Genomic DNA, 15,081 nt, shown 5'->3' with positions numbered 1-15,081 from the left:
TAGGTGTTGATATGGAAAAAATAGTCTAGCATCTGCTTTCTCTGCCAGACAGGAATGTTGACAATAAGCAGCCCTAAAATCACAGATTACTGTCATAGCTGTATAAATGTTTCAGTCATAATTCTGTATTAGAATAGCTTTACAAAAGATAAATAATAAAAAAAAAGTTACTAATCCAATATATATTAAATATCAGTGGATACGAAAATGTCTCAAAATGAGATAAAGCGGAAAAATGAGTGGTAAGTGTGCCCCCTTTTTCACCATGGATAATAATCTGAACTTGGTTTTATATTCATTATGGTTTATTTAACAAACATAAAAATACCCTACATTGTTTCCATTGTTTTGCTTGGAAGTACAGGTTGTGGGACCCAAATATATGAACCTAGGACACAGGTGAAAGTAATGTAACCTTCAGTGAGATTGCATTTGCTTGATATCTGTCATAATGCTAATAATTGCCCCAGTAATCCAGAACTACTCCAGGAAAGTATGACCAGAAAAAGACAAATTAGTAATATAACTCTCAAATACAGTTTTGTTGTTTACTGCTGCTTTTCATATACCAAACCCAGAAAAAAGTGGCGGAAAATCCAAGCTTTTCTTCTGCTTTGTAGGTCAGTTCATGTATATGTTGCCTTAAAAAACCCCAAGTATAGTAGATTTTGATAATTGGAAAGTCCTCAAAAATTTCCACCTGGAAACAGGACTTGTTCTTCCCCAGAGCTGTAAGGGAGGCTAACAGTACTGTGTATTTACAGACCATGGTATTTCCTTTTATGCTTTTTTTTTTTGTTTCCTGCAGCACTCAAAACTTTAACAATTTAGACAATTTGTTAGGTTACAAGTCTAGTTTAGATGAACTTATTTATTTTGAATATCAGATTAAATGGTTAAGCCATTTCTAGCAAGGAATGTAGGGAAGAGCTTCTGCTGGGAGCTATCACAGAACAGCAGAACTAAGATTAGAAATCTTTCCTGTTCTCTCTATAGCACTCTTCAGCACTCTACCAAAAATAATTGTATTTAAATGCAAAAGGAGCAAGAGTGGAATGAGGCTGAGGGATGAATGAAGATGACAGAGAGCTTGGTAAGAACAGGAGAGAGGAAGATGACAATGACTGGAAGCAGGAAGGGAACAGAGACTGGTCGAGCAGGAGGGAGACTGGGAAGGAGCAGAGGTCTGAACTGTTTGGGCAAAGAGGCTGGAAAATGATGATGGTCAGAGAGGTGACAAGAACATATTAAAAAATGCTAAGGGAAACAGATGGAGATATCTCATGAGAAACTGAGGTGCAGAACTGAGCCTGACTGGCTGAAGAGAGTGTAGGCCAAGGAACTATGAGAAAACAGTGAGAAATACAAGCAGGGAGCCAGGTAAAAAGGGAAGAAGAGAGCACTTTGATACCAAGAGCACTGTGGATAGACTGGCACTCACTGGAGTTAATAAGAGAAACTGAAAAGGCCAAAAAGAGTGGAAGGAATGGAAATACAGAACTAGAGTTTTCGTACACTTGAAGGAAGCAACTGTTTAGAGTTTTACTGCTGGTGTTCCTGCCACCGTTTGTTCCTTTTTATGTACAGCTATTTTGGGAGAAGGGGATTTCTATTTCTATGTAGGTTCCTAAACCACGTTTATCACTATAGTAACTGCTGCAAATAGAAGCAGTACTGTTTGCCCCTTGCTGTTGTATAAATAATTATTTGTTGCACGAATGCTTTCAAACAAAATTAGTCAATGCTAGAACTACTATGCCGCAGAAGTTTCCAAACATTGTACACAAGTAAACATAAAATTAAGTTACAACTGACAGTTATACTGAGCACATATAAACAGAAATTTCACTTACAATTTTACTAACCGGGGTATAAACGTTGAGCTGATTTTTATCATATCTGAGCACAGAATCTGCCTCACCTCAGAGGCAACATCTTCTGACTTTCATCCATTTGGTAATCAAGGGGACCTGGGATGTAAATATTGCTTTGTGAGAAGCTTAGCTTCTGTTTTCTGTTTATTTCTGAATTCAGTGGGAACAGGAGCCTATGCCTGACACGGGGGCAAGTAACTGGTTTGTTCCCATTCTAGGCAACTGCTTCCTCATTAACAATACACACTCAATGAGAACCATGGCATAAGCAGCATGGTTCTAGAAATATCTTGAGTATCTTTGCAACATAAAGGTTCCTAAGAAGGCTTAGGATCATAGCCACATTTTTCCATCCACTCTGATCACTAAGAACTTCAGTTGAAATAAAAATTATTCTTGATTTACATTTACTAGCAATTTAGCTTTTGAATGCCCAGACGAAATTTTATCTTACAAACTCTGCTGTCCTGAAAGTGTCAAAGTAGGAGGGTAAGGATTATCTGAAGCTAGTAATCAGGGTGTAGGAAATTTTTACAATGTTTTTCTTAAAGTAATGAACCTGTTCCTTCAACGGACATCTTCAAAGTTTTTTCCAGAGATACCTTTAATAAATATCACTTAATTAGTACCATTGTTGTGACACTCACTGATGTTAAAACCTTTAACCTTTAAAATGTGGATCCACTCATATTAGAAACTGACGCTGCATTCACAAACAAAACAAAGGCATTTTTTTGGAACATCACAATGAAGATCTGTGATCTAGAAGACATAAATTAGTAACCTTGGTTTCACTTTGAAAACTGCCAATAAGACTAGTCACAAACCACAGTGTTTGCGGAGAACACCTAATGGTCATTTTGAAAACCAACTTCCACAAACAAGGAATTGTAGCAGAAAAGGAAACTTGTTCAGGATAAGCAAATACTTTAAGTTTTAAGGCAAGTTCATGAATCTTTATCACAGTTGTTTAAGTGCCTTGGAAATATCATAAGGGTTAAATTAAAAAGGTTGTCATCTTGAAATACTTAAAAACTAAGACACAGGCTCCTCCTAGTGGTAAATATGGAAGGATTATTCATTTTGTTTTAAGAATCTTCTAGCATTATTTATTATTACCAATTATTCTCAGTTAGTCTTACATTTGGTTTTGGAAGGTTTAGAAGCCTCTAAATTCTTACTGCTGTTAAGGAATTCTTATCTAAAGATCAAAGTAAGTGGGACATGACAAAACACATGCAAATCACTGTAATTTTTTTTTTACCCCCTCAAATTAAAGTTTATGTACCTATCACTGTTCAAGAGTGATGAAGTGAGGGTGGAAGGGATGGAAGACTGCATTCCAAAAGACTTATGCTTTTATACCCATTTTAAATCCAACCTCCAGATATGCATTTGGCATCCAGAGAACAGCCCTGTGTATTTAGCACTGCATGGCATGCATTTGTCTCAGATGAATATGCTACATTCCCACAGTTAGCAGAACACAGAACACCTGCCAAGTCGCCATCATCAAGTACAAGAAAGATTCTGTACATTTCAAAAATTTCTTCAATTTTGAAGCCAACTCAGTTGTTCTGAACTAAGGAGCAGAAAGCCCAGTATCTGAGGTTGTTACTGATTCTTCCCTGGCATTGAACATCAAGTGCTCTAACTATTTAGCCACACCTGTTCTTAAAAAAAAAAAAAAAAAAAAAAAAAAAAAAAAAATTTAAAAACGGACAGAGGGTCATTTTTATTATCAGGTCCTTTAAAAATCTTGTTCTGGACTGAAGTTTCTCAGCAGTCTAGAGCGTGCAGCACTTTACATAATTTATTATTTTAAGTCACAGAAAAAGATACTTGCAAAAATATAGCTTCTACAGGCAGGGGAAAAAAGGAGCTATATTTAATTATTTTAAACTCTAATCTTCCCCTTAAAATTTTAAGTTAGCTGGTTTGAATACATTAATAGGCCTGCTAACATAATATTTACAATTTAAAAGTTAATATTGTCTACTTGAGTGGGACTCGGTATTGCAATAAACGGAAAATCTATTGTAGACCCAAGTGTTTTCAGTCTTAATTGTACTTGTAGTATAGTAGTATCAAGAATAGTACAATTGCTAAACATTCAGATATTGCTGTAAGAAAATTTACATTTTCAGAAGATGAAAGAAAATAAATTAAGTAAGTACAAAACAGGCTAATTTCAGCATTTGCCAATTTCAGTTTTGCCTTTACATTACGAAAGGATGAAAAAATCCTTTATTTTTTGCTTCTATTTGCATGTGTGCAAAAAAATTTCAGTATTTCAGATGCCTGTTTTCCCTATTGATGTTTTTCAGACAGTTGCGTTTTTTTTTTTAAGACAAATTACATGGATGTTATGATAGAAGAAAAAAAAAAACAAAAATCAGTTTCAACTGCTTATGTGGAAAGAAATGTAGATTTTCCATTGATAGTCTTCTCTTTTTCATTATTTCATATATATGTATGATGTATTTTGTGTATAGCTACATTAATTTTCAGAATAAATTGCATCAATAGAAAAGCACAGGAGGATGAAAACCAGTTGCTGGTTGAATGACATTTTATTTTCACATTCAGACAGCTGTACAGTTTCTATAAATAGATGTAGTACTATAATATTTACATCATTTCCTCACCTATTACTAGTGTATTTCATTCAAAACGGTAGACACCCTGACCAATCCAAAACCAGGGTTATTTCTGGGTGCATTTACTCAGAATTCTATGTCAAAACATACAATACATCAGTTTGCATCAGAGCATTTTTCCCAGTATTTTACATGTAACATTATTTTCTCTAGACAGTCTCTCCTCCTAGCATCCTAAGAGCTTTCCAGACAAGTGCAGTACAGTTCAAGAACAAAAACAGGATGCAAAAAAACATTCATATTCGGCCTACTTAAATAAGGAATGTGATGAATAGTTTTAGCTGTGGGAATTTCATTATATGTTAGCACAATATTTGCAAGATTACTTGATATACAAGTACAGATTGGAAAAAAAAGCAATAGCTTAAAAAATTTGAAGACAGCATAATCTTTTGGGCTTCTGAACATGTTCTACAGATTGCTATAGAAATATCCTGTGTATAGTTACAGACCCAAAAAGACATGGATCTTCTGTGTGCTTCTGCCCAAAATGTTTCCAAGTTCTACATTTCCTTACTCATGTTCTAATCTCTGTGATTAACTGCTTTAAGTAGTGCTCATATGTATCTGTTAACTCTACTGCTGGGATATCTACAAAAGTTACCTGAACTCCCACTTGAAAATCCACACAATCCATGAGGTGTCAGGGTTTTTTCACAATATACTGTGAAGTTTCTCTCTCCACTTCTTTTCCCACTTGAGAAGCAGTTGTCTCCCCAGATGGACCAATTTAATAGCCAAATTTCAACTGTTGCATGATATTTTAAGACTATGGTAGCTAAACTGTTCATCTCTGCCAAAAGGGTCTGAAGAACTAGGTGACAAGAACACCATATTAATGGGTAAAAATGAACAACGCAGAAGGAAAACAATAAAAACACTACGTTTAAACAACGTGCAAGACCAGACTGCTTCCACTGTGCACATACCAGAGAATTTGAAAGCAGAAGCCTGCAGTTGCAAAGTGATTAATCTGTAACAAGTACCACCAGAAACAAACAAAAAAAAAAAACAAAAAAACACAACTGAACTCAAGCTGTTAGTCATCTTAAGAAAAAAAGGAATTCCAAAGGAATGGCCGGAGTAGGTCACTCACAGCTGGATGCTGATGCTCAAAACTGTCTGATTAACAGCTCATATAAAAACTCCATTAAGGATGAATTCAGGAGACTGAGCAGTGAAGTCTTAAGTTTTTCTATGGGGAAAGACTTGCAGGGTCATACATGAATAATCAAGTTCTCAAAGAAGACAGTAAAGTGAGCTCCAGTAACTGCAGTAAAAATAGGAGTACTGCACATCAACGTGCAAAGGGTAGGTATTTCCCAATATTGTGATCAACTGGAAACTGGTCTAGGTGGCTTGCTTTTGTTTTCGGCCTCTTTTCCACGAATGGCAGCCACATAAGAGAAGAGACACAGCACGGAGTAGCAGATCTCATGAGCCTGTAAGAATTTAGAAAAGGAGATAATGAAATTCAGATGATTTCGTATTTTACAAAATCCACAGCACATTTTGTATTTTGCTGCATGGGATAACTACTCTGGCTACCGACAAAATGAGGAAAAAGTGTCCCATACAACCTCACAACTGAGATGGCTAGAGAAGAAAAAGCCTTATAACAAATAAAAAACCTCCTGTGGGATAAAAACAGTAGTTGCTCGATAGTATGATTCTAATAATTTTTTAAGGTCAGTATGCTAAGCTAGAAAGTTGGCTAGCTGGCTTTAGAAAAAAAAAAAAACATCCTACGTATTTGCTTTTGGTCTGTTGTATGAAGTTACAAGAAATTTTCTGGGAGGGGCTGAAAGACCTAAAAAGACTGAAACTAAACATCCAGTACTGTACCTTGACTATTCAGATGGTGGGATTCTTCCTTATTCACAGCTATCTTTTTATGCTCAAAAGTATAAGGACTGGTAATCCTTGCAATTTTTAACCAACACTAGTGAATCCACAGATAATATAAGCTCTTTTTTTTTTTCTTTTTTTTTTTCTTTAATTAAAAAAAAAAAAAACCACAACCCAGCATTGCATGTTTCTTATTTTTGTCACTAGCTTAAAGCAGAGGGTTTCACATAGCATTAGCAAGATTTACAGCTATTCCTTTTACCGATTAAGTGCGCTATTATTTAACAGAAAATCCTCTTTTAGCATGGGACTGGCAGCGCAATTCAGTGAAGGTAAGACTTAAAGTTAGTTTGTATCCTAGTTCTAATACTGGCTATTCTAGTGATCTTAAAAGTTCTTGTCCTGTAAATTTCTAATCTTTGTACAGGTAATAAGCATAACAACAGGTTTTGTTATATTTCGGTACAAGCTAAAAACACTTATGTAAAATATAATTAATTTTCATTAAACTGGCTTTTCTTATTAAAAGATAGAGCCATCTGTTTCTTAAATGACACATATTCTAAGCATTTTGTTTCTAAAACATTTCTAGCTTCTTCAAATAATTTCTCTCTCTCTCTCCTCTTGAAGGACTGTGAGTTTCCATGCAATCACCAATGTACACACTGCACTTCAGACATAAAATAACTGAAGAAATTTATGTTCTGATGATAATCATTGGCTTCCATTTCTTCCTCATACATGCATATAAGCCTGATCATTGAACTATTATGTGTAAAAGTGCTAAGTATCATTATCAACTGGTATTCAAAAAACGTTACAAAAGCTGAACACTAAACCACAGCAATACCTCACCTATATGGCAGGAATCAGTACTTAACACTGTTCTCTTGCATCTCACTGCTCACTTTCATGAGGAAATGGGAATTTTTCATAAACTCAGTTAGCAATCATCTTATGCCCAGGAACTAGTCTCCCTTTCCATCTGTTCTGTGGATTAAGGATTTTCTGCACTGTCTTAAATTTAACAGTTCCACTAGCTCTTATTGTGCTAAAGTTCATGCCAAACCAGCTACCTTGCATCTTTATCTATCTTAACAAAAGAGACCATGCTTTCTGCACTACTTGTGAGTTCCTCTTGTTTCACAGAAACAACAATCACCAAGTTTTGTTGTCTTCCCTTAAGGAAAACTATCATAAAGGAGCAGCTGGTGTTTCACTGCAGTATTAGCATTGCAAATCCTGCAATCTCAATGTAATTCTTTTTGCCACGTGAAAATGTAAAGATATATCCTCTAAAGAACTACCAGAAGGCATCACAGTTGACTCACCATTGGCGTCTTGTACTTGTGGCTCACCACTTCTTTAGTTTCAGGAACTAAAACCGGACGGGCAAGAGACAAAACAAAAAGTTCAAAAAACGAGAGGAAAAGGGGAAAGAAATAGCACAATGTTCCCATAGGAAAGGGAAGGGATGCACACAGACAGCAGGTGCAGGTACAGGACACCTCACTATCCCTCACTTCTAGATACTCTTCATTCCCTTCATTTACATTACCTATGTCCTTGAAGATACTGGTAACATCATAATAAATTACTCAGATTGGCAAAAATATTTCATGGCCTCTGGAAAACCACAGTAGATATTTGATGGCTCTTAGTGACTCTGGCTGTTCTCATACTACTTATCCCTGCTAAACAGCAAAATTAATTACAAAATATGGTTAATGACAAAATATGCCCAATGTCTACTACGGTAAAACATAAATCAATAATTCCATAGGAATTTGTCAGTATGCGATTCCCAAAGATTTTAAAGATTTTCTCCTTTACATGTTTGAATCCTTCTCTAATGAAAAACAGATCTCAAAAGAACTGTTGCACACACTGCAGTAAGTTAGTGAAATCCAGGGGGAAGAAAAAAAAAAAAAAAAAAAGGAGTTGAGGGTGAAAATTTTCTAAACTGGAGGACTGTTTCCCAGTTCTATTTCAATAGTTTCTCAAGACATTCTTTCTCCTGTCTAGAATGTGTGTGATGGTATTTACTTGATATACTCACTGAAAACATTAATTGCTTTTGAAAAAGTTGCCTTAAAATAAAATACTGATTTTAGTTGCATATATTCTTAAAATAACAAGCTTGCTGATTTCTAGAAGATTTTATATATAAAGAGGATTAGAGCACTGATAAAAAAAAAATATCTAATATCCAGAAAATTTCATTTTGCTCCCTTGCACTGCCTCAAACTAAGAGAAAGGAAACGGGGGTAATATAGCTAAAGAAAATTTGGCTTTTGTTCTCATTGTGGAATGCATAAAAAAGCAAGCTGTAGCCATCCCATTAGTGTGCATTGCATCTGAACTGTGCCTTTGACCCACACTTGGTCTACAAATATTGTTGTGAACAGATACCATGAGAAATCACCAGGAGAGAACAAAGACCACACTAAGAACATGCAAATGGCAAATTTAAAATGTTAAGATCAGTCAAATACCAAGACCAACTTTGAATACTTCCCTTCCAGAATAGCTGAAATTTGCCATGGAATTTCTGTGTCACAACAAAAAGATTTAGAAGCAGCAATACAGAAATAATGCAAAACCAAGTCATACTAGGTTCAGAGAGGAAGGGTAAATGTTTTATTACAGGTAGTACTAGTGACAAGAAAAGAAACAGAGGTAGATGAGTTCAGTATGAATAACTAGGAAAAGTCCACAACAAAACCTATCCATGCAGATGTCATCTTTTCAACTATGATATGACACAGCTAAACGCTGGAGAGGGAGACGGATCACACTCTAAGGGGCCGAAAGTAGGCAGTGCAGACTGGGTTTGAGAAAGTACTCTAAATAGAAACCAGTGCCTACTGATTCTTGGATGTCATGATACTGTCATTCTTGAAAAAAAAAATCTACTGAAAAGTAGAGAATATTATTTTTAAAAGTAATGTCATGTTTTTGTTTATTTTTTCAATTCTCTCTTTTCTTGGAGTTGGCAGTTATATTACGGTCTGAGAAACAGGGGAAGTGCACACCCAGGCTGCACTGCCCCAGTGATACCAGTGACTAGAGTCACTGGTGACTAGAGTTGGGGAGATAAGGAGGTGCACATCCAAGCTGCCTTACCCGTTGGCACCAGATGTTCCAAATTAACTCCATGTCACCAGGGGATAAGGGTGGGAGTGAGGCTAGTGCACAGCCAAATAGGGTAGGACTTTTACAGCTGTGTAAGTCTCACTGCCCACTGGATAACATACACCTGTTCATATGGTCTTCAAAAAGCAGGAAGGGAAAGCTGTAAGGACCTTGTGCCACAATGGAAGGAGAGAAGGGAAGCTGTAAAGTCCTGTATCACAATTGAGAATAGAAAGAGAGGGAACAGGAGAGCACCTATGCAAGGTACTGTCTCCCCACTTCACAGTCAGTAAGGTGCCTTGTCTTTAAGTAAAGTTCTCCTTCACAGTCTTTCCAATGGGGAAAATTCTCCCGAGAGGACTGAGTTAGAAAGAGTAAAGAGAGTGGTTTTGGATTTCCACTCAGAGAAGTCAAAGCACTACCACTGCAGAATACAAAGGAAAAAAAAAAAAAGAAAAAAGAACAAATAAAAAAAAGGAAGGAAAAAAGACCCAAGCCTCAAATTAAGAGATTAGCAGAAGCACTTTTCTTCTAACATTAAAAGTTAGTCCTGATGCTGTTGAACTAAGTGGATGAAGGAAGCAAATTATTGAGCACCATCCTGCAGCCTTTGGTCCTGTGAATGAAAATATGGCGCTAGCATAGAATGAGTTTAGGGGACATCACTTTACCTGCTGGAGAATGAAGGTTTTCATAGCAGCGGCGGTGAAGGGGCCACAAGAAAGTAAAGCACAAGTACACAGCAGTAACTCAAATTCCAGAGGAAAGAGCCTTACAGTTCCTCACTTACTTAAATCTCCACTTCCATTTCTGGGCAACAATTCCTGAACTTCTGCTTGCATCCTGCTCTGAAATCACAATTCCAACTTTCATGCTGCCATCTAAACCCAGCGTTAAGACAAACACATCTTTAATTTCCTGCTGCAATAATACTATATCACTGAACTTGGAGCACTCATGCTTGACAAAATCAAATAAACAAAACTTGCATTGAAGTATTTCCCATCAGAATGGGGTATGCACGCTTACCACTCTCTACCTTTCTAAGAGGAGACAGTACTTCAGTATACTCCCTCTATAAGGAATCTGATTGCAAGGTTCACAATGTTTAACATAGCTAAATAACTTCATTCTTAAGAAGTCCATGCAAGGTTTTGGTGAATGCTGTTAGTTTACTATTAACAAATTAATATGTTAATTTCTCTTGAACAGGAGAGACTTCTCATCTTTATAACAATTTAAACAGCAGCTCTGGGCAGTCTCTCATCTCCACACAAGAAGAAAGGTTAGCTCCCCTGCAACATCTTTCTTCCTTTCTTCTTTATTAGCTGGATGGGCAAATTGTAAATCTCATTTGGTACACTTTAATTGGTTCTTGTCTGTGACCTCTACTTTGGGAGGAGGGTATTTTTAATTTAATTGGTTTAATTTCTCAGTTTTTGCTTGTAGTGTCCAACTCCCAGTTTATTTTAATTACTTCTTAAAACTACCCTTCCTTTCATAAGTTCCACATCACAATTCTAGCTTTTGCAATATGCCTTTGATTACAAAATTTTCTGTTAAAAAAGTTATTTTCCTTAGAGTTATTACAGTCATTATTTAGGGGCTAAATGCTGTATTACAGAGTCATCAATAGCAGTTGAGTGGAAATAACTAAGTTAAACACTGTCTTTCTTCTTGTGCAATATAAACAAACTATTAAAATAAATACTATCAGTTAAAACCTCTCAAAAAATGATCCAAAATTCATTTCTGAACCAAGTAATTTCTTTTATGTTAAAGATTTCAGAAGATTAAGCCATTCTTTAAGGTAATTTTATTGTTTCTGAACTCTCATCTTTGTAAAACTCATCAGTAATCTTTTACAGCCTTAAGCAATTTCTGTAAGTAGTAAAATGAATCATGCTCACAAGGGTGAAAACATGGGATCAAAGGAATATATAACCATAAAGTGCAGACAACTTCTGAACATCTAAACTATTAGAAATTTTTCAGGGTTTAAATACACTGATCTGATTATGAACAACATTTTCAGAAAATGGGAAAAAAAATTGTTCACAAATTCAAATCCTAACTTCTGGGAGATTAATTTTTTGCAAACAACAAGCAAACTGCAGTAGTCAGAAGGGCTTTATCATTTTAATACCTTATAACTTGTATCACTGAAAGGAGACAACACATTATTATGGACAAAGTCATTAATTTCAGCAATCTCATATGAATTGTCTTTTCTATTCTAAGAGAGAATCACTCAGCCAGATCATTCTATTCACAACACCAAAGAACAATGAGAGTCCTGGTAAAGGGAGCTGCTGATTTAGATTAACAGCCAAAGTATGGATGCTGATCTACTATAAAAAGAATCTTGTAAATTTTATGTTCCTCTTAAATGTTTCATACATACACTTAAGACCTAGACAAATGTCTCACAGATGGGTGAAAGAATAAACCAATATGAGTTTAGGGACTATTTCAAGAGAAACATGTGGATCACACTTCTGGAGAGCTGCATCTGAAGTTACACATTTTTTTTCAGAGACTAGTTAAGTATAGTGTGACTGACACTAACACTGAATAGTAACCTAGCGCTCTCCCAAAACTAGAGTGTAGGCAAATTATCTAATAGCAATAACTGACCAAAATAGCACAAATTCCCTATTCTCCTTAACCTTTACTTTTCCTCTCTTTACCAGTGATGCTCTGAAACAAAAACCACAGGATAAATAAAGTGCCACCTGACAAAACATCTTCTGTTCCATACAATAAAAATGAAATTCCACATAGAGCAAGGAGGAAACCTTGCAATTAACAGCAATTTTTTGTAATGAAAGCATCAACTCTAAGTCCTGCTTAAACATGTGGTTCCTCAAATGAAGAGGAACATACCAAGCAAAATTCCTACACACATCCAAGTTTAACTGTTGTTTTGTTTGCTTCAGAAGACTCAGAACATCATCTTTGTCTAACAAAAAGCACCTAGGCCACAAATCTTAGTATGATGAAAACTGATGTGTAAATTTTTATGCCAAGTCACCCATCTCTCAGTTAGGCAACTTCTCACATGCAATCTACGTTTCTCTCCCATCTTTGAAACTGCAGTGCAACTCTGAATCTGAAGACTGGAAATTTGAGTTACTGTCATGTGAGTACAGACCTAATATCAAAATAATGTAATTACCAAATTCCTCCAGGACAAAGACTCCTCGCACAGTATTGCACTTTTTAATGTGATTCAGCTCTATGAAAACCTACAAAAACAGGAGGAAAAGCAACATAAAATTAGTCAGGTTTTTTTTTTAAACTAAAAACCAAAATGAAACAAAAACATCATCACAGCAGATACAACCTGAACTGTTGTAGCATACACTACCAGTTTATTTACAGTTTAATATATAAATAAAGGGTGAAATAAATATTTGAAAGACAAACTTGCCACAATGCTAGAAATCAACAAATAACTTAAAAGTGCTAAGAAGCGAAGACAGCAGAAGATGAAGTACCTTCCGCTCCTTGCAGGAGGAGAAAGCATGGAAGAGAAACGAAGGAGTTAGTAACTCTGACATATCCAACATTGCTACCCCTTCAGGCACTCAAATGAGTTATTGCAAAAAGAATACCAACACACCTGAAATACAACAGAAGAGGGGGACAAGGCAACAGCTGGCTCCCAAATTTGGCATGATTTATAGCTTCTGATCCATCCCAGTTAGTTTCTGCCCCTCCATGCATCCTCCTCCAGCACAGAGGGCAGGTAAGGGGCACTACACTTCCCACCCTGACACTGATCCTCCTAACCTGTCCAGTAGTTGAATTTAATGCAGGGAGGAACCACCAATCATCCTTCTCCCTGAGAGCCTTGCCGTTTAAGATTTTACTGAAGTTTGTGATACATAATCTGCATACTTACTCTTGGAGCTGTCTCCTTTAACAGTCAGTATCAGTTTTCCGCTTTAAGCAGGATGGGAGAGTTCAGACTCTTCTCTATTTTTTACTCACTTCACATATGGCTGCTGCCAGCTGAGCAGTCACTTAGAAAATGAAACTGCTTTAAACCCATGTTTTTACATACGTGAATCCCAAAAGACAAAACAGTTGAACTACATTACTTTTTTTGGTCCAGAACCAAGATGCCAAGATTGCATGAATAAAAAAGTTCTCTGAGTACAAGGAGTTTGTTCAATATCCAATATATTTCAAGACCAAAACAGTCCCTTCTTATACGCACATCTCCAAGAGTACATAGACAGTACATAGTCAGTACATAGACATAAGAATCTGTCGAAAGTGCTATAGGAATCAATTCCATATTCCAGTTTCTAATATACTTGCTTTTTCAAGGCAAGAGAAACACTAAGAGTAACGTTGCCCTAATATTCAGAGTAAGTCTACGTCCGGTACCTTGCAGACCCTTGCAAGATTATATTACAATATCCTGGATTGGTATTTTCAGTGCCTATACACTTATGACACTGAGATCTCGGGATCTTTTTAAAAAAAAAATGTTACTAGAGAAACTTCATTGTCTTGGAAAGAAGGAAAGGAAATCTCTGCAACTCTTTTGAATCCAATACTAGCAACACCCATGTAATCATAGATGATATGCTACCCAAGAAAGGCATAGGAAGTCAACACCAGAAATCGTCATGTTTTTTTTTTTAAGAAACAGGCTTATCTGTATCAACAGAGATCAGTAAATGCACTGTACATCTGAGAGAAGTCACGTTGACCTTCAAGTCAAAGGGGTTTTATTATTATTTCTATTAGCAGAGAACTAACAAACAGACCCAGGATATCTTTTTGCTCAGTAAAAAAGCTAAAACTTCCACTTAATCAGAAAATCTGAAGCTTGCTTTCTGCACTCAAGGAAAGGAGATTTAATCACCTCTTTTTTGTTTGCCTGTTTTCGCCCATATTCTATGTCATTGAGACAGTTAAAAATATTTTATTTTTTGAGGAACAGTTACAGAGTAAACAAGTCAATAACAGAACACTTTATTGCACTTAGTTTCCTTTTTCTGTAGTATTTTCTATGAAAAGTTTTTGCTACAAGTCTAAAGTACAAAATTGAGAAAGTCAATAGAAAGGCTCAGGCGAAGCATTGGTTGTTTTATATGGTAACAGTAAAGCTGCCTAAAAGACGACTGCCTCAGTTGCTCATGATCTGAGTATAATGTTAAGGAGTGCTGCATTTCCACACGAGTTATGAGTGAGATGAGAATTTATCGAGTTTGTCACGATTACAGTAAGTTATCAATTTTCAGTAGACATACGAGTCTATGGGCAATTTCTTGTTCTATCGTTTAAGGGAAAGAGATGCTCTTCTCTCACTCAATCAGAAAACAAGTGTAAAGGAAATAACAGTTACTTACCCTAGGAAAATTGGTTCTTCAAGACAGAGCATTCAGTGTGGATCCTACTGTAGATGGGGCATGTGCCTGCTGCATTTTATTAAACTTCCATCTATTTTTAACACAGATGAATTCATAATGGGGACAGAGTTACTGAGGCCCAATATTATAATTTGTAGATGTAAACTCAGAATAGTCTGCCAATGCCACAGGTAC

General features: G+C 36.1%; 1 protein-coding gene across 14 annotated transcripts in view; it reads right to left on the bottom strand.

The window, feature by feature from the left end:
* Window positions 1–4,428: 4,428 nt before the first annotated feature.
* MADD (MAP kinase activating death domain) overlaps window positions 4,429–15,081 on the bottom strand; it is a 76,551-nt gene continuing 65,898 nt past the window's right edge. For 13 of the 14 annotated variants that reach the window (XM_086749217.1, XM_086749222.1, XM_086749218.1 and 10 more), the window contains 3 exons: window positions 12,696–12,765; window positions 7,714–7,760; window positions 4,429–5,976 (listed from right to left, as the gene is read on the bottom strand). In XM_086749217.1, coding sequence (XP_086605343.1) covers window positions 5,869–5,976; window positions 7,714–7,760; window positions 12,696–12,765 — 225 coding nt within the window. In that variant the 3' untranslated portion in view covers window positions 4,429–5,868. The remainder of the gene's footprint in view (window positions 5,977–7,713; window positions 7,761–12,695; window positions 12,766–15,081) is intronic. The other variant, XM_086749230.1, reaches the window with a different exon arrangement.

This window comes from Chlamydotis macqueenii, chromosome 5 (assembly GCF_036417535.1).
Source record: "Chlamydotis macqueenii isolate bChlMac1 chromosome 5, bChlMac1.mat, whole genome shotgun sequence".
Lineage (NCBI taxonomy): Eukaryota > Metazoa > Chordata > Aves > Otidiformes > Otididae > Chlamydotis > Chlamydotis macqueenii.
Note: the sequence above shows the minus strand (reverse complement) of the source record. Positions and strands in the feature narration are given on the sequence as shown.